Source organism: Mugil cephalus, chromosome 10 (assembly GCF_022458985.1).
Source record: "Mugil cephalus isolate CIBA_MC_2020 chromosome 10, CIBA_Mcephalus_1.1, whole genome shotgun sequence".
NCBI lineage: Eukaryota > Metazoa > Chordata > Actinopteri > Mugiliformes > Mugilidae > Mugil > Mugil cephalus.
The window spans coordinates 4,805,542-4,825,390 of NC_061779.1; the positions used below are offsets into that span (position 1 = coordinate 4,805,542).

The 19,849-nt window shown below is 40.3% G+C and overlaps 2 protein-coding genes across 2 annotated transcripts; one reads left to right on the forward strand and one right to left on the reverse strand.

The window, feature by feature from the left end:
• The first annotated feature begins 6,679 nt into the window (after window positions 1-6,679).
• Window positions 6,680-10,722, forward strand: LOC125014826 (protein FAM180A-like). The gene is made up of 3 exons (XM_047596264.1): window positions 6,680-6,859; window positions 9,827-9,912; window positions 10,001-10,722. The coding sequence occupies exons 1-3, from the start codon at window positions 6,781-6,783 to the stop codon at window positions 10,328-10,330; spliced, it is 495 nt and encodes a 164-aa protein (XP_047452220.1). The 5' UTR covers window positions 6,680-6,780; the 3' UTR covers window positions 10,331-10,722.
• On the reverse strand, window positions 10,352-18,762 carry slc23a4 (solute carrier family 23 member 4). The gene is made up of 12 exons (XM_047596249.1): window positions 18,563-18,762; window positions 17,877-18,011; window positions 17,420-17,577; window positions 16,009-16,168; window positions 15,338-15,519; window positions 14,911-15,031; window positions 14,661-14,817; window positions 14,304-14,557; window positions 12,381-12,545; window positions 12,180-12,288; window positions 11,960-12,055; window positions 10,352-11,630 (listed from the first exon to the last, which is right to left on the reverse strand). The coding sequence occupies exons 1-12, from the start codon at window positions 18,608-18,610 to the stop codon at window positions 11,362-11,364; spliced, it is 1,854 nt and encodes a 617-aa protein (XP_047452205.1). The 5' UTR covers window positions 18,611-18,762; the 3' UTR covers window positions 10,352-11,361.
• Between the last annotated feature and the right edge of the window lie 1,087 nt (window positions 18,763-19,849).

Consider the following 19,849-nt stretch of genomic DNA (forward strand, 5'->3'; position numbering starts at 1 on the left):
AAAATATAAATGATTTTTTTTGCGTGCGATGTTGCATAACTTTCTGCATCTCTACGTTTTCTCTCTGATCCTGGAGGAGGAAAGCCGAAGGTAGACGTTCGACGTCAAGGTTGAGACAGATGACAGAAAGCTGCACAAAAGCACAAAGAAGTAAAAAAAAAAGAAGAAGAAGAAGAGGAATGCAAGGAGATAGAGGGATATGCGAGCAAAGACACATAAGACCTTGGATTTAAATAAGGGACCTTGGTTGATCTAGGCAGGATTTGCAGACGCACGTTCTAATAAAAGTGCACAATCATACTCATGAAGCCTCAAAGGCACTAAATGTGGGCAATGAGAAGTGCGTTCAAGGCCTCTCCACTGCAGACAGCTCATCTGTCGTCCTCAGAGATAAGAGCAGGATTCAGGTCAGATGTTTCCAGAGTGTGAGGCTGTGTCTCTGTCTGCAGGCTGAGAATCTAAGATGGAAATCTTTCAATAACAGTTTGTAAGGCACAAGAACTTGCACTTGATTTTTTTTGAAAAAAACATTTGAAAGTATGGAAGTTTAGAACTGACAATACTGAAAGCTAATTTTAAGTACTTTTTGTTATTTGTGGGCCTTGTAGTGAATTAGATGTGTTCTATATTAAAGTCTGCCTAGTGATATTTATAAATATACATTAAGCTATCCATTATCCCTTTACTAAAATATGTTGGATTCATGTGTATTCAAAGAAATTTGTGGGTGAAATTAAAAAGAAAAAAACATTAAAAAAAAATGTCTAATCAACCAAAGATTTTGTGAACCCCCTGCAGTACCTCTGCAGACCCCCTTTTGAAGACCTATGGTTTAACTAGCTATACATACATATGTGTATTAATTTAATAGTGTTCATAGTGGCATACAGTGGGCAAATGTGCATGTTTATTTTCTTATTTGACTATTTTCTTTTATTGTAGTGTTGCTCCTCTATTGTGTGATTGTTACTTAAACACACACAGACACACTTTACTCTGCATGGTTATCACACATAACATATAATTAGAAGAAAAACTAAATCAACTATTCCTCTGACAAAGAGAATACTTCGAATACTCACCAGAATTCCACCATCTGTTATTTATCTCCCAACAAAGACAATGTTCAACCTATTTTTTCTTTCATTCCCGTTCAATCTGCCTCTGTGTCTCCTTAAAACCCAAAAGGGAAGGAATGCCATCACAGTACTCGGATTTATTCTCAACGTTCTGAGACAATGCAGCTGCTGTTCTCATGTGTTCATGGGGGCGGATATTTGTTGCAACTCAAACCCCAAAAACTCAAAAAAAAAAAAAAAAAAGCACAGGTCATTTGTCAAAGTACGGTAATTGTGCTCATTCCAGAATCCAGAGTCTGAGTCTCTGTTCCCACAAGTTATTTTGGGTTGCAATTTGGATGCAGACGATCCCAAAAAGTCACGTTTCTGGGGATTTTTAACTTCTCCAGGCAGCAAATTACAGTCGTGTCTATGAAGAACAGATGGACACTGAGTTTGACGGACTGGTGAAGTGTTCCTGCCACTCCCCTCGAACAGAAAGAAAGACCCGTCAGGGAGAGTGTCCGAACAGTTAGAAATGATGAGGAGCTAGTATCGCTTTAAAAACAGGAGGGTGGCTGAACGGATCATAAACCGGGTTTGGCCTGGAGACAGCAGCGTACAATACGAGCGCATAGTGATGACAGATGGTCTGTGAAAAGGCTGGGATGTCTGCAGTACCAGGCTGTGAAATGGCGACCGCCCAGAGCATGTGGATGTTGTATACGGTATCTTCCAAATTGTGGAAGAGAAGATGCTGATGGATTGAAATGAAGTTTATAAAAAATAATAATAAAAAGCCCTGCTTTCCTGAGTTAAATGGAAGTTGACCAAATGGCCAACTAAAACCCAAGCTGCAGAATTATGATATATGTAAGTTTACATCAGGAAAACACATTTCCCTGTTTTAAATTCTTATCCATTTTTTAAAGAAAGTAGGAGAAAGTGAACTAAACATTTTTGTTGGCAATCATTGTGTAGTTTGGCTGCACCAGCGGAACGTTAATGTGTACAAAGGCTACCACCTAGTGAATAAATGTAGCTATTACAACTATTTGCAGCAAGTTACAGCACATACACTACAAAGTTTGGAAGTATCTTCAAGTTTCTGTTCACAATGACTTTCTTGAAATACCAGCATGAGTTATATGTATTTTGGGACATATTTACTGCATCAGACTTTGCTTTTGATAAACTTGCTTGCTTGATGTGAACCATTTTCCTCAATTTACCTTTAGGTGTTCATTGATTGTTACCAGACCATTGCAGAATAAATGTGAGCAAAACAAAAGAAGGAGTCACAACTTTAACGCAAAAGCAAAAAAACAAATCACAGTTTGCATTATTCACTTTAACTCTTTGGCTTTTGAGAGTTTGCATACAAATATCCCTTGAGGAAGGGATGCCTCATACAGTATATACCCTGCTGCTGTTAAAGCCAGAGGATGTTACTCTGAAGAAAGAAAAACTCAAATACCTGATAATTATAGTAAAAATATCTTCTGGTAAGTTACTCTTTATGTAATAATCTTTATCTTGTTGCAAAGTATAACAATCAAACTATGATCTTTTATGTACAAATTTGACGTTGCTTCCAAACTTTTGGCCCGTAGTGTGGGCCAAAAGTAAGGCTTATTCTTTTATCCTGCTCGCTGCATAATCTGTTTCATCCAAATGTTCAAGAATAAAAACATAGGATTTTTTTGCAAACTGTTTCGTAACATAAATCCCTCTTGGGCAAATACTTCCTTGCTGTGGGATACATTAAAGGGATCATCTCCTCTCACCATATCTTTGCTCACACTGCTGTGTGGATCTTGCACAGAGTCAAAGATTAAAGGTTTATTATTTTATTACTTGTGCATAATTTAGGGAGTGATAAAGAACTAAACTAAAATGATTTTTACTTTTTATTTAAGTTTTGTTTGAAATAAAGATTCATTCATTCAAAATGACTGTACAGTAAGGAGTCATTTAGTGAAGTTAGCCAAACAAGAAGTCTCTGATGTACACAGGAACGGGTCGGATGATGGTGGGTTACAGAGTCAGCTGCATATTCATGCTGTACATTTATGCCCCAGAGATGTTCTGTTATATTCAAATCATCTGACTGGATAAGGCCATTGGAATATTCCAAACTCCTCTTGTTAATAAAGTCTTTTTGGTTTGACTTTTCTTTTGCATCATCGTGCTGGAAGCAGCTCTAAGATTGTGTTCAATAATGGGATTTAGATGCACGGAAACACAGGGAGGAGGTAGCATTTAGACTGGGATTGATTGGAGCAGTCTGGAGCATCGACTCAAATTATTAAACTGGGTCCATGGATTCATGCTGTTCCTGCCAAATAGTAACCCACTACTGCTCTGTGAATGTCATTTGTTACAACTGCTTTAAATTATCTTGTTATATGTTGTAGAGGGAAAAAAAAGTTACATGTTAAATTGTGATATTTAGTTGTGTGTCTCAATCTGTGTTCTGTGATTTGATGGGTTGGAGCTGTATACATTATACTTGTGCATACACTGTTTAAATAAATAACAATAACAAGACGACTGTCTTGGCTGCACTAAGTCATGTGAGTGAGCCAACATGTGCTGTATGTACTTTCACATTTAATGGATTGCAGCATGATTAATGTTATTAGTTTCACCTGTCGAACAAACATAACTCAAGAGCCTGTCATGAGAAAACTCTCCCTCACGTCTCATCTGTGGAGTTAGAAGATGTAGATGTTTTTCATCTGCAATAGTGGAAATACTTCTATCTAAAAAGAAAAAAATGAACACAAAGTCATACAAAAACCGCAACATGTCGTATTTTAGGTCATCACAATCTTGGATCACAGAGCGCATGCACTTTCCACATAGGCCTTATATGACCTCCAACCTTATTCATAACACGTCTTAATACAATTGGTTTGATTCCACCGCTGTGTAAACCATCTGCATTATACAGATATGCAATAAAACAGGACGTTGCATCGTAGAGGGGTATCTCATATAGCGAGATGAACGGCTTTACTAAAGAAAGAAACTCAGTTAGAATAATTTGAAAAGTCTCCTCTCAAGAGACTCAAGAGACTCCCAGCGCCACATATGCGTGTGTGAAGAAGCGTCATTAGCCAAGGTTAACATGGAGACTTTTTTGTCATTCCGATTGAAGGTTTCAGGTCAACTGTTTACATGTGAGGTAATCTATTCCGATCTGATGTTTACATGTTCCACTACTTTTAATCGGAATGGCTGTTTTACCGATGTGTGACATGTGCAGATCGATGAAAACATCATGTGACTGATCAAAGATGGAGGTCTCTCGTCTAATTAAGCAGTAATTGCTACTGTCTTTACAGTGTCTTTTTAGTTTTGTGGGGTCATATCTACTTTTGCTATTGCGGTGTATAGCCTTATAGTAGCCGATCTTCCATGTTTTCCAGCGGTTTGTTCCACGTTTCCAAGTGGCGAACACACCATTTTCCTGGCTAGCTAGCTAACTCCAGGATTGGGTGACCTATCCGCACAATGTCCAACTTCTCCTTCAAAGTCCGCTGTGATTCTGCCATGAAAATGATGTTCCAAGAAGATCTGTAACCAAATCAAAGCGTTAACGGGGACGATTTGCTTGTGCAACTCGCAGCAAACGAACATGATCTGCTAGCTTGGCTTAAGCGGAGCGGCAAAGACAAGGCCTAAGAATACGAACTTGAAATGTACTTGGTTAAAGGCACAGCTTCATTAAAATGTATTTCAAGCTTCAGCTGCCTGTTTTAACTTCGAAGGCCCAGGCAGATTTCTTTGACTCTGGCAACACATGACGGCTGAAATATGCTGCATCTGAAAGCTCCCATTGACATGTTACACTGCCAGAAGCACCACAGCTGAGAGACAGGCAAGCCATAAAATGAAAAGAATAGGCTATTGGGAACAATTTATTAGAGATTAAGGGGAAAATATTAAAATGTAAGTCAGTGATTTTGAGTTTAGGCCAGCAGAGAAGGCTTTGCTGACTCTGACATGCCACCACTGCATGACATTATAATAAAATGTCTCTGCAGTCGGCAGATATGAATTTACATTTGTATGTTTTTTATGTGCTGTCTGGTTACCATAGAAAATGCAGGCAAGTCTTATCAGTCCGTCACTGGTTGATACGTGGAGTCACTGACTTAAAAAAATGCATTGTGACATGTCAGGCAGAGCAACTGGAAACTTTCCTACTCTGTTATGCAACAACTGCTGTCAGTCCACAGGCATGTCCTGCTTTCCTGTCCTAATGTTTTATTCCCTTCAACACTGCCAGGTTGCTTTTTCCGTAAGAAGAGACTGCGTTATTATTTATAGTAGATTGAGTGTCTGCGAACCCGGATTGACCGAGCAGGTGACGACCTCCCATCCATATTATTTCTTAGAATCGCAAAACAAACCACGTCCTAACAAAGTGCCTTAAACACATTCGATAACTATACCAATTTAGGACAGGAAATTATTAGGGCAAAGCCTAGAATAATATTTTCGTTTAATTTGCTTGTTCAAAGAATAATGTGTTTGTTCAAGCTCCGGAGCTGTAGTTCTTGGAGTTCTCTCGAAAGCCAAAGATCTCTTTCCATCTTCAGCACAGACTGCGGTTGCATTCCTCCGCAGCACCAGAACTGCCACATCGCTCTGACTCTGACACTGACACACATCGGACATGACTAACATCCAGAGAATACAGCCATGTGCTGCGCTTGCGCATTGGCACTGGTTTCGAATCCCCAGATGGAATTAATTCACGCTGCGATGGTGCTAGAACAAATAAAAGGTGTTTTATATGGTTGTGCCTTTGTTAAGTATTCCTCGGGCTTGTGGAGAAGGTAAACTGCGCCAGGCAGTGAACAAGGTTTTTCTTTGTGGTTTCTGCAGATTTTCTTTGGCCGTGAGCTCAGGCTACGTGGATTGCACGATCAGAAACAATTGCTACGTTCATTTTAATGGTCATGAAGTGTGAACTTTCCACATTTGTCCCCCCGAGAAGTGAGCTGGTTGCCCTGTGATCCTCCTGGCACTGTTGCATTTACTCCAACCATAGGAGGGTCAACCCCACCCCCGCGAGGACCATAAGAATAATTTCCTCAACCGTTCAATTTTCCACTCAAAAAAAAAAAGGTAAACAATCCTTTGTGCTCCAAGAGCTTTTAATAGCAAGCAACAATAAATATGTTGGTCAGATGTGAACAGCAGTGGCAAGAGTAATGACAGCGCACAGCAGTCGTACTGAAAATGATCATATGGTTTGCATGTTGCAGCTGAATGATGGTAAAAATTTAAATGAATGTGACGAAGAGTGTATTTTGGGGTTTTGACGGTAAACTAAAACTTCAGATAAAGTGAAGAGAAAAAAAAACAAGTGATGAAGATGAGACTGAAGACAGACCAAAACATATATATACCACATATAACGTATATCACGTTTACCTTGTAAAAGAGAGAGAGAGAGAACAAAGCACGAGACACCGAACCTGATGACAACCAGATGACCTCATTCAAATGCTGCACACGAGAGACAGAGAGAAAGAAAATCCGAGAGGAAGATTAGGGGGTGGAGTACAGGCGCATTTCTGAAAAGTCACAGAATGCAAGTGATGAAGAACGTGTGTAGTACAGAGTCATGTGAGTCTGCTACGCCACAGGCAGGAAAGAAACACAACAGAAATACACATTGAGTACTGAGAGTGATCAGGGCACCATGCTGCGCTGGAGAATGCTCATAGTTGGTCTTCTGTCCTGCTGCATCAAGACAGGTGTCACACGATATCGAACTAAAGGTAAGGCTTGGATTGAAGCATTGTAATGAATTGAGTAATTTAAGTTAAGGCAGAATGTGTTTGTGCATGTATCTCTAACTTTAAGGATGAATCGTTTCTGACTGAATCTTATCTACACAGTAACTAATCAGGTTAAATATCTCTGTAGTTGCTGCACATATCACTTTATCGTTTATCTATGACTGTGGGTTCGGGATAGAAGTGTTTTGAAAGAGCGTGTTGCTAAGATGTACAACTTCTTTTGATTTCTGTTTGCTATTTGATGAGAATCTTTTCTTTGAAAATGCACAAAAGACAGAAACAATAAACATACTGATGATTTGTGTACAACAGTTGATGGTAAAAAAAAAACAGAAATCTTGGTTTGGTTACAAAAATTCTCCACTGACAGGAAGTCAAATTTCAGGAATGCAAGAAGCAGGGAACACAAACTTTCTAAAATTCAGGTGGTAAACACATGAGTTTTTTTTTGTGTGTGTGCAGTTAACTGATATGGTGTTGTATGATTTCTGGCTATATCACATTGCTAACATTCAAAACATTTACTGTACCTGTGTGTGTGCCAGATGGAGCTGCCAAGCCTGTAAAGTTACCCTGCAGAGATTTAAACGGCACCGTGAAAGCTCAGAGGAGCTCAGTACTTGTTCCAAATGCAGTGCCATTGAAGTAGTAGTAAATACTAGGTGACCATATAACTTGGCTCCTCTGGTTTACGAGCCACTGCTGCTTTTACGTAGAAGCAGTTGGACTGGTGGTGTTTGATGGAATACGTACCAGTGTTGCATTCATTGTTCCCTAAGACCTTGTCATGATGACAGGAGAGTCTGACCACTGATCAAAGTCTTCTCCAGTACGTCCCAAAGATTCTCAGTGGACCTAACGTCTGGACTCTGCGGTGGCTAATGCATGTGTAAGAATGATGTCTCATGCTCCCGGAACCACCCGTCCCATGAATCCTGTTATTGTTGTCTTGGAATATGCCCATGCCATCAGGGACCTGGTTATTCAGTATATTCAGGTAGTCAGCTGACCTCATTCTTTGGGCATAATGTTCCCCAAAGAATGTGGGGGAATCACTTCATCTGCCTCTCTTCTTACCCTATGCAGCTGTTCAGTCCAAATGGTGCATTAAAATAAATATGCAATGCATAGAAATTGTCCATGTAAATGTTGAATTAATTATTTATTTATTTTTTAAATTTATATTTATTCTTTTCCAATGCATCACGTAAAAGCAGAATAATATAATTTTCTTTATTAGAGTTGGAGCATATCCATATATTCATGGTACATTACATTTGTTTTATATTACTGCGCATAAAACAAATTTAGTAATATTAATTTCTTTTGAATTATAACGGGTAGAAAGAAAACGCTCTCTCGCAAGTACCAAATATTTGAAGGAAGGTACAGTATCCAGTGAGGTAATCTGTTCATGTTATGTGGACATCAATGTATGACATAATAATCTACAATATAGATTTACCTGTTTTCTCATGACTTACTAAAAAAGCAACGCAATCCTATTAAATAGTGTAAGTCTAACTGGCCTTAGATTAATGGAGGTCATTATCGAGACATTATGACCAACGTGTGTGGATGATTTGATTGTGCAAAAGTCCATTAAAATCTCATTATCTCGTTTCACGTGTTGACTCTGACATAATAGAGCTAGCAGTTGGGCAATGGACCCTTAGTTATTAAGAATATCTGAAACGTGTTTCCACACTCCTCTCTCTTTGCCTCGCTCTCTTAAAATGATTGCGTGGCTGTAACTGGCTCAAAGATACTCAGCATGAATAATAAACACTCTGCGAGCTCATCATTAAGCATTTAAGATTTCTTCGGTTAGCATTACAGTCCCTGACGCCTCCACTTTCTGTCTGTTGTGCTTATGTGTTTATACTTTATTAATTTCATAATTTGTCGCTTCATTTGTTCAGCCTTTGATTTATTAAATTAAAAATTTTCATTCATACCATGTAGAATGTAAACTGCCACAGGTTCACATTTCTACATACGTTTAACTGAGAAAGTCTAAACCTTTCAGCTACGCTCGCAAATCAAAAACGATCAAAACGTCGGTCAGTCAATCACAGGGTGAAATATTATTTAGGATCCTTAGATGTTTAGTCAGACTGAGTTTGTAGATCACCTTCACTTGCAAAAAATGAAATGCCTCCTCTGCATGGATTAGCATTTGATCTTTTGTGTAGCACTGTAATTAGGTCAAATTTTTCCATCACATCTTTTTTTTCTATTACAACGTGATATTTCCCTCAGTCACAGCCACTTAGTAATTACAAGCGCACTCCTAAGCATTGTGGTGCATGATTATAATTAGCAAGGCAAAGGACAACTTTAATTTCCTGGTACACTGCAATCTTAATAAGTAAGTGTTAGTGTATTCAGTATTCAGGGAAAAGCAAAGCATATTGTTAGCCTGATACCATAACTGCCTACCTGTTATCAATAAACATATCAGTGTGATTGCTAAACATTGTGTTTTTTCATGTTTTCCAAAAATGACTTAGGCAGTTATGCTACTAGGCTAGCGATATGACGCTATAATCGTAAAAACGTAAGTGAAAAGGTTTTCGTTACGGTTGATATCATGGTCTATGCTATAATCTTAAGGAGTGATGTGGAAGCGAGGCTGGATTTCCAAGCTCATACACTGCGCGCTGGAATCATCTGGAGCTTGTTGTATAATCCATGTGTTTGATTCCCCTGCTCCCCTTTGAAGTTTGAGGTCACGTCTCATTGTCTGCTGATAGAATTCATCTGTAAGGTCAGAGATCGCAGACTTTAAAAGGCACAGCGCAAGCCATAGATTAACTGAAGCATGTCCCGCAGTGGGGCAAATGGACCTCGCATGGAGCCTTTTGGGTCCAAATCTGGAAATGTGTAATGAAACTAGTCTTGTTTTTCTACTGTTTTCACTTTCTGTTTCTCTTTATCCATTAGCCTTGTTCCCAGCTGTAAGCAGAATAAAAAGAGGGCCGGTCCCCACCTTCCACAGCTCCTTCAACGATGCTAATCTATTGTTTGAGGTGAAACTAAAATATTTAGAAGTATTTTCTGTCTGTAAGTCTAACAGAAGATGATGTAACACATTTTTCTTGTCTTTTCACCACATAGATCCTGTTGGCCGGCGTACATTTTGACGCCAGTGGTGGATTTTCAGTGGAAGACGCCGAACTGGCTTCGCTCCAGAAGACGAGAATGCTGGACGTCATCTGCGAGGAGGTCATTCCCATGGAGCTAACAGACATATATAAGCTTGTATCTGACCTTTCGAATCACACTGGTCACCTGCACCAGGACGATTTCGAACGTATCCTCTTGACCTTGGTGTATGTGTCCCAGAAGATGGTTGATTCCACTGCTGAACACCAAAGAGCGGCGTGGGCGGAGTCGTTCGTTAGCTTGTACAAAGCCATCAAGAAGGATCTGACATTGGAAAACTGACAACACTGGTGATGCTTCACAGTGGTTTCATGTATAGTTTTTATATGCACATAAGAAAAAAGTCATCCTGATTTGTGCATTGAGGCAAAATTGCAATTTGTATACAGCAAGAAGTCATGGAGAGAAATCTTGACACAAACTGACAGCACAAGGAGGGAAAGTGACATAGATAATGAAACCAATTTTAAAGCCTCAATGAAATCACATACTCTACGTGTCAACTATATGCCAATATAATCCCGGTGATAGCTGAGAAAAAAAGAAGTTGTTTTGTAGGTGTATTTTATGGAATTTTAGAGTTTGCAATTTCCCGATGAGAGTTAAAGAACTTGAGAGTCTATATGAATATTGTGTCCAGTTAAACGCTTTTAATAAATTTCATGTCTCAACTATCTCCTTGCAGTTTTACTTCACTTGCAGCACTGCCAGCTTCAGTTCTTGAACTACTGGTGTTGTCTGTTCAGGCCACTGGAACAATCAACTAATCACAGCACACTGGCATATCAGCACAATAGTACATTGGCAAATTGTGCAAATAGTTCATTGGCACTTTAAAATATAGGCAAAAATCCATTCAAACATGAGGTACTTTATATATACATGTGGATCTACAGTATGCATATGTCGAATGTTGAATTTACGTACATTCACCTGTCTTTTCAATGTTTGTTCACTAGCACCTGGGTATGATTGCATTCTGACAGTAACAACATGAGGAAATCTTATGACACATCAAGCTTTAAACCAAAGACAGAGTATATTCAGTATCAATATAATGTTCAAGAACATATGCACAGTATTTGCCATATGTGTATCCTCGGTGTATCGTTAATATACAAAAGTTTGACTACAACTACCTCCCTACTGGTTCACGTACCAATGCATAATCAGGAATTGTAAATGTCACTCTGTGCACCATGTTGTTAGGTGGTGAATTTAATATAGGACGCCTATGGGTCCAAACTGAGCTGCCTTTGTTGGTATCGTTTTTGGAAAATCCCAAATACGGCAGGCCGGAGCGAGTGCACCACTCACAGACCGACTCCAATGATGATCTGTGCAGGCTCCGGGTTTCCCAGGGGTAGCTTAGGCTCCAGCGAATTAGTGTCTGTTCCACATCCATCCATTGTGCTGGGCGTACCAGGGGGACAGAAAGGTATGTACCTGAGCCAGGAGGAAGAAGATAAGTACGAGCTGATACCAAAGGGAAGGTTGTAGACTTCCCCGCTCTCCAGTGGGTTGCTGGTGACATCCTCGTGAGCCTTGTTCCAGGCTAGGAGGCCCCGTTCATGCTTCGATCCTGTGGACGTGTGCGAAATGCGTTAAAACAAGACTTCCTGCTATTTTCTGTCAGTTTGTTTGTTGTAAACTCTTGAAATATTCTCTCATGTTTCATGGTAATTTCCGTCCTCGATGCAGTGTTTTTCTTATGATGCAGTCACAGACACTCATCTGACACTCAGCTGCATTTTATTTACGGGCGCTTGGTAGTACATGAGCCTTAGGACTTTTCGCTTTACAGTTTCTGCTGGATCACTGGACCAACATACCGACTTCATATCTGATCTTGATCTTAATATCACAGTTACAGAAGGATACATTGTACATGTACATTTTAAGCTGGAGTACCTGGAATAGTGTTGTCCAGTATGAAGCCAAAGAAGCCTCCGACGAACATGCTTGTTGTCAGAAGAACTTGCAACATCTGGTCAAGTTCTACAACATCTGCACACGAAAAGAAAGGCTAAATAGTTAAACTTTTGTTTAAATTATAAAGTGGTAGAACAGCTGTGTTTTTCTAAAAACACTGAACATTTATATATATGTAAAAAAAAACGTATTCACTCACTTGTATTAATTGCTTTGGGGTTCTTTAATATCCAGTTTGGAATGACCAGCCCGGAGAACATGGAGAACCCGAATATAAAGATGTTCCGAGACGAATTCATATTTGCGTACTGAAAATGTGACAAGATCACACACACAAAACATGTAAGTTTCTGTAAACAAGGAAATGTGGCATCAGTGGTTGAGACTGTATTGTGTTTACCTGCAGATTAGAAACTCCTGCTGCAGAGATGACGCCAAACATAACCATGAACATTCCTCCCATCACAGGTGATGGGATAGTGGTGAATATAGCGCCCACTTTACCAAATACACCCATGACAACCATCAGCACTCCACTGGCCACGATCACCATGCGACTGCCAACCTGTAAAAAGTATCAGTTTAAGGGGTGATCCATAGATACAGATATACTACTAGACTATGGACAAACCCATTCTGGACCTCTAAAATGAAGCCCGAAGTGGGTGGAGCCAGTGGTTGACATGTTGGATGAGCTTTACTCCGCCCACACTCCATATTCCAAATATGGAAATGGGGCGTTGTGTCGGATTTTAAGACCAGCCCACCCAACTCTACCTGTTAGCTCAAGCTAATGAATGTCACTCAGAGCGGGAACGCCCAGAATTTTAAACCTTAATCAAAAATAATCAAATGAGTTTCACCCCCCGTACAGTCGTCATGAAAAGTGAAGTAAACTATTGAGACCAAAGTCATTTTTTGTACCAGGCTGTAAACATGTTTAATATTGCTGTAAAGTTGGGCTTTTTAACATTTGGTCCCTTTTGGAGCCTCAAGTGGCCACTCGATGAACTGCAGTTTTTTTGCACGGGCTTCAACAAGGACATGAAATTTACTCTTAAAATACTTATAAGTAAGTATTGTAATATAGGACAAAGACAGACTAATAAAATGCTTCATAGGGAGTCGTGATACGGACACATTCATTCTTGTCTTGGTGACCAAGAAACCCTAAGAAAAAATGTTTGGCTTTAACTGTGCAGCATTTAGTCTCTTGTGTTTTCTGTACTTACATTTACTTTTCTAAAGCCAAAGCAAGTAGAGCTTCCCCTGGTGTCTGACTGCAGTATATGTAATAAGCCCCACTAAACACTAAAGTAAACGTCAAATAATTTTATTTCAGTGGTGGTTTCAGTAATTTTAGGCAGTTAGTGATGCATATTCAAGTGTCATTTTTTTCTGGTAAGTTTCGTCTTATTTAGTTATTTGTTGCTATAGAAACAGGATGTGGCATCGTGATCACGACAAGTTGCCATGCCAACTGCTCCGCGAAGGTGGGAACATGAGAGTAGGAAAGAATAAACAGATAAATAATGTATTTTTATTTTAGTGCGTTAGTTTTTTAAATATAATTCTAAATTTGAATTGATGGTGATCTTTTAACATTAAAATAAAATGTATTTCATTTTTTGTCGCTCAGAATATACGTCACAACTGCCGACGTGCGACACTCGCCGGCATGCCCAGCCCGCTATTTGTTGGACTTTTCGACCCCAGGTAAGCCAACTACGGATAAATACATGTTATGTTACATAAATGCAATTTCGTTTTCTCTGTAGCAGTTATTTCATTTCATAAATGCAATACACTATAGGCCTAGCATAGAGGTAAAAACGATATATGCAGTGTTATCTTCATTTTAGATTTCAAAGGGGGTTTTGTGGCTCCCAGTGTTTTCTTTTCTGTGGGAAACGGATCCAAATGGCTCTTTGAGTGTTGAAGGTTGCCAACCCCTGGTCTATGGTATTTTAGAGCATGGCCACTCAGTATGGCATTTTTTCCCAATGGTAACTCAAAGTATTTAAACTCAGAGAAATACCTTGTGACCCAACAAACATTTTCCACTTTCCATTGTCGGCTGCAAACATTTTTAACCGTTTCTACTACAAATTTCGAATCCAGTCTAAGTTTGATATTTAAAAAAAGATTTAAAACATTTTGGTAAACTTTTTTTTTTCATTTTAGTGCACTGATGCCAGCTTTTTTTTAAGTTATCCTTGATCCATGGCTGCAGTTTAGCATTTAGCTCTCAGGGCTATAATTGTAATCACTCTATAATATAGCCTCAGATAACCTGTAACCTAAACATAGAGGGCGGCCTTACCTTTGTAATCCCAAGGGCCCCAACATTCTCGCTGTATGAAGTGGTGCCATTTCCCGTGCCCCAGGCGCCCGCCAGCAGACAGCCCAGTCCTTCGATACCAATGCCCCTGTTGATAGCATGTTTCGGGGGTGGTGGAGCCCCGGATAACCTGGCGCAAGCGTGGTAGTCCCCGACAGACTCTATCATAGAGGAAATGACGCCGGCCAAGATGCCAACCACCCCTGCCAGGCTCACAGTCGGCATCCCCCATTGTCCTGATGTTGGATTCAGACATGAGAAAACAGAAAATGTCACCAAGTCAAGTCAACACAGGAAACGACCCTGCCCGTACCAAATACTGTAAAGTCAGTATCTTACCTGGGTATGGGAAAGTGAACCAAGGAGCTCGACCGATAACATCTCCCTTTAGATCTGTGCGTGCCAGGTAGCCGTATTCCTCTGGTTCAGAGGGAAGTATGTTGTAGCTGGTCAAAATATAACAGATGAGCCAAGACAACGTAATCCCGAGCAGGACCTTATGATGCAAAGAAATAAAAAAAAAAAAAAAACAAATCACCAATGTTGCCTTTTTGTCTTGAGAATAAACTTTTAACTTCTTCCTACGCACAGGGAGAATCTGAAAGACATAAACTCGAGTGGTGTGCAGTTTTTTCTCCTTGCTGTAAGTCGGAAAGGGCAGCGTTATGTGACGGAGGTACTGTGAGAACAGGATGATCAGCGCTGTGGTCCTGTGTGAGGCAGAGAACAAAAAAAGTGTTAAATATTGCTGAGTCTAGCTCTATCCAACTGAAACAAGTAGAGCTATTAATCAGGATCCCAACAAGTCTAATAGGCTTTCCTCCCCTGTCTTAAGATTAAAACTTCAAGGTTTATACTTCCTAAAACTTGACCACACGCCAGCTAAAGGTGGAAGCAAATTTAAAGATTAGAGTCCAGGACCTGGTCTGTTTCTGTCACATTTAATCAATAAACTGAAACCTCATTAATTGTGTAACACGTTTCCAAAAAAGGCCGCATTTAGAATTTGTACCCACATTGCAGATATGCCCCAGTGGTTCCCAGCACTGACACCGGCTGAGTCAAACAGGGACAGTCCAATGAGAGAGATGGTGGGAGCGATGGTGAGAGGTCCGATGAAGCGCATGAAGAGGCCGATGAGGCCCGAGAAGCCAACAAACACCTGGAAGAGCGAGCCCACGATGATGGAGCCCTGCAGCTGAAGGTGGACACGTTGACAGAGAGTTAGGATTTTAACTTTATTCTTCTATCATCCAACAGATTTACCCTAACTGGGTGCATCTTATCTCACGTATTTACACTTTTAAGTTGCAATAAGGTGCAGTTTTACCCACCTACTATGGATATTCCAAAACCACCGTCATTTTTTATATTACCACCACACCAAAAACTCATGAATACTGGATTCATGTGGATTCATATATGGAAACCACCGACCGGGGCAAAACAACCACGGCTACCACAAGGTTCAGCGTAACTAATGTTGTAAAATACTTGAACAAGCAGTTCAAGCAAGCATGCAATATACACACACAGTCGTGTCATTCATTGGCATTGAACAGTCACTACTATTGTGCAGCTGTAGTTGCATCATTAAAAACGTGGCATAAAATGAAGATGTGTAAGCTGTGGTTCCATAGAGAAGAAAGCTGTGATCAGAGACATTAAACGGGCTCCTGTTACTTACAGCTCTCATACGACTCTGCCACACCTCTGTGAAGTCTGTGGAGGAGGTGTTGACTAAGCTGGCGTTTTGAGTCCAGGCAGGACAGGTCCACTCCGGCATGGACAGCATTGCCATGGAGGGGGCCAACAAAGTGAATGTCCCACCTTGGAGAATGGGCAACCTGGACATAAAGATTGCAAAGAAAGATTCATGAGACAGGTAAGGGTAAAAGTCAAACACATATCACAGTCATACATCATCTACTCTCCATTAGAAGTAAAGTAGAAGTATAAAGCTGCACACAGTGAAAAAAAAATGAATGTACTCAGTTACGTTCCAAACCACTGGTATTTACAATCCTGTTTCTTTCAATCAAAGGGTTAATTTAAACCATGTGAAGAACGAGAGTGACTCTTATTAGTGAAAATCTCTTCACTGCTGGCAATCCGCATCAGACTGTAGCTGAAGTGAAACTTTCAACTGCTCCACACTCAGGAGTCTCTCGCAATTTTGCAAAAAACTTGTGGGAACAGCAGAAGTGCAGAGTGCAAAACACATTTTCATTGTCCTGAAGGGTACAGATAACAGTTTTCGTTTGGTTTAAGAGCCATTAGACACGCCGATTGTTTTTCCTGGTATTTGGTGAAGGTCTGGTGCTAAGCCGGGAGAATGTGGATTTAGCAAGAGCTAGATTCCATTCGTAATAAGATGGAAATTCCATTGGCAAATCGACTGTGGCACCAATAATCAGCCAGACTGAGCGTGTGCATGTGCACGAAGCTACAAAACATGGTTAAAGATGACAGTTTTTCAAAATAAATAAATAAATCATGCATGACATCACGTTACTTCTCCTACGTGTCACTGCTACAGCTGTGAAAGCTTTTGTTAACTCACTGTGATAGTAGTGACTTTCCAATCTAACATGCAAACAACACTTCACTGATATTAAATTGTGATATATTAAACTGTATCTTGTTGTTTCATATCTAAGTAGCCATGAAGTAAAAACGACATAGTGGTGCAGCAGCAAGCACAGACCAAAAGCTCAGCTGATAATCTTGTAAATATTTCAAAGCTCAAAAAGAAAAAAAAAGATCAAAGCTGCTTCATACTTCTCTTTTGTGGCAATCCCTGCACCAAAGGCAGTGTCTGCTAACTCTGCAAAATATTCCATTGTTCGTTGTGCACGCTAATTTGTCCAGCCCTCACAGTTGAAACGAGGTGAAGAAGAAAAGCTGAAAGGTTGACCTGTTCAGCTCGTTTAATCAGAGGGAGCGGGCGTGCTTAATTCCACTGTAATGCCCCTGATGTGCTGCTGGATTATTGCATTAGTGCACACAGACCCTGGCAGAGTCTCAACAGATACATTTTTTATCCGGCAAACAATCTTGCATTTATCACAGCAGGGTCCCGCAAAATTCTAATTTACCTTACGCCGAAGGTGACTTGCAGCAGGGTGCAGATGCCGGAAACGAAGAAGATGGTGCTGATGAGGTGGCTCTGCGTGAGGCTGTCGTGCTGCAAACACAACCCTTGTGACAGGATTAATGGGATGGCGATGATGCCTCCGAATGCAGTCAAACAGTGCTGTGAAAGGGCAACGGTAGAGAGATTCATTTAAACATTTACATTAGGCAAAGGAGCTGGATATAATAAGTGGTCAGATAGATAGTAATATCATCTAAACGTATAATAAACGGCCATCTCTACTTTACATTTCTACTACTTTACCTAAAACCAAGCCAAGGAAATATCAAACTGATGTCCTCATGTGACTCTGCGATCACGTTTATCTAATATAGCATCGTGCTACTTAGGCTCATTAGGAAAAACAAACAAATAAATCGCGAGTTCATTGTGGGCCGAGAGCGGCTTTGCTGACGTACCTGGATGCCGAGAATAATGCACAGGTACCAGGGAGGGACGTCTGTTACACAGTACGCTAGCTTGCTGCTGTCCTCGTCCACCGAGGGGTCCAGCTCTTCTCCGGCGTCAGGTAGATCACAGAAGCGCCCCTCCAGCTTCATTTAGAGGAAGTTAGCAAGAGAAGCTCATTAAAGCGTCAACGGCAGAGTTTGCTTGTCCATGTTATTCATGTATCCAGATGACCAAACTTTCCTAGTAAGTTAATGAGGGTTAATGCTTAACTTGTGCAGGGACATCCCAACATTTTCGGGGCAGGATGAAAACTAAGTGTAAGCAAACTTCTTTTTCCTGTTTATTTTACACATGAGTAGACTTGGACAAACACGAAAAAATAAAGAATCTCTGTTCCTCTCACCAAACAGTGGCCTGCTTATCTTACCAATGATGACATTTTGCACATGGAGGCTCAAGAATGTAAACACGTACATTCGTACGTATCCATGACACGACTTTGTAAAGCTTTTCTATTTAGTCCATGTAATAATTAACTTAACATTACATCTAAGTTTCCACTGTGGCACTAACGGACAAAGCCGGACATGTCATCGCACGCTCTAAATCTATACACAGAAAACAAGTATGATAAATAATCTATTACATATGTTTCAGTTTTCCTTGTAGAAAACGAAGCAAAATGTATACTCACCGCAAAGGCAAAGTTGTCAAGTCCATTAGTTTCCTTTTCTGGAGTCATGTCAGCCACAGCTTACAGGTTGAGGTATCGGTCCACTGAGCCAGGAAACAAAGAGGAAAAATGCAAAAACATCAGTCAGAGGTGAGGGAAGGTGGTCAGAGATGACAGGAGCATCTGACAGACACAGGAGACAGCTGGTGAGTGTGGGTGGGTGAGTGGGTGTGTTGTGGTGGGGTGTGGTGGGCCGCCTGCTTTAGAAAAAGTTCAGACATGAGACTGCTGCCTGTGTGGATAGAAATGGCACCTACCAGCAGCTCATGTGAACCGAATTACAACAGTAGCAGCAGCTGACCAACCAGCGCTCAGCAGGCAGGAGACACACGGCCTCTTCGCTGTTTGTTTCAATGCCTCGACTTAGGAAACACGAGGAGGTATAGAAACTTCATGGAGATCGGTCATTACGTTACATTTATTGCAACAAATTTTTGTTGTCAGGTATATTTAATAGATAAAAAAATTACAGGCTCCTTTCACTTTGTTGTGTCTTCCCCTTCTCCAGTCTGACTCCCTTCTAATTTTAACACCAAACATTTGTTTTGAGAGGGCAGGCCTCCATGACTATCACGTGCGGGCAAACTATCACATCGCACAAAGCCGTTATTGATACACGACTATGAATGTTAACTTAATTTCCCAATTTACCTCTCTCTGTTTCCTGTAAAATATTAAATTAAATTATTAGTCCAGATTAGGAGTTTGATAGCAGCCCTCGTCTGCTTCATTACGCAGGTCAAGAAGGAAGAGTTGTGACTCAGAGCGGAGGCACGGCATTCTCATCTGCATCCAACTTTTGTGTGGTTTTGATTTGTCTGTCACGGGAATGTTGAGACGCCGTCTTTCTGTTCATATTCAAAATCCAAGATCTGGGTCACGACACGGCAGCTTGAAGGAACGAGTGAAAAAAAACAGAAAAAAAAAACTCACTGCCAGATGATGGCGCTGCATCAACTTCATGGCTGTCCATTTAATCAACTTATTTTTTTTGTTTGTGTAGCAGCAATGATAGATGTCGTGTTTTTCATGCTTTACCATAACCACAGCGTGAAATTATTGTACAGCAAATGAAGTCACTCACGAGGGAGTCAGTCAGTCATAGCTGCAGCTGTTAAATGCTGTTTGCATTTAAATGCATCAGAAACAATAATCCAGTAGTTTAATACTTAAATAATTAACACTTGTTTTTATGGTTTTGAATACTTCCACTCTGATATTTTATTACACTGATAATTCTCATTTATG

What these genes read in the sequence shown, in the direction of transcription:
- LOC125014826 (XM_047596264.1), top strand. Translation starts at nt 6,781, where the DNA reads ATGCTGCGCTGGAGAATGCTCATAGTTGGTCTTCTGTCCTGCTGCATC. An exon ending in CACACGATATCGAACTAAAG is followed by an intron (nt 6,860 to 9,826) that starts GTAAGGCTTGGA and finishes TTTATCCATTAG; the next exon opens with CCTTGTTCCCAGCTGTAAGC. An exon ending in ATGCTAATCTATTGTTTGAG is followed by an intron (nt 9,913 to 10,000) that starts GTGAAACTAAAA and finishes TTCACCACATAG; the next exon opens with ATCCTGTTGGCCGGCGTACA.
- slc23a4 (XM_047596249.1), bottom strand. Translation starts at nt 18,610, where the DNA reads ATGACTCCAGAAAAGGAAACTAATGGACTTGACAACTTTGCCTTTGCG. An exon ending in GGCAGAGTCGTATGAGAGCT is followed by an intron (nt 15,520 to 16,008) that starts GTAAGTAACAGG and finishes GTCCACCTTCAG; the next exon opens with CTGCAGGGCTCCATCATCGT. An exon ending in CACTGGGGCATATCTGCAAT is followed by an intron (nt 15,032 to 15,337) that starts GTGGGTACAAAT and finishes TGCCTCACACAG; the next exon opens with GACCACAGCGCTGATCATCC.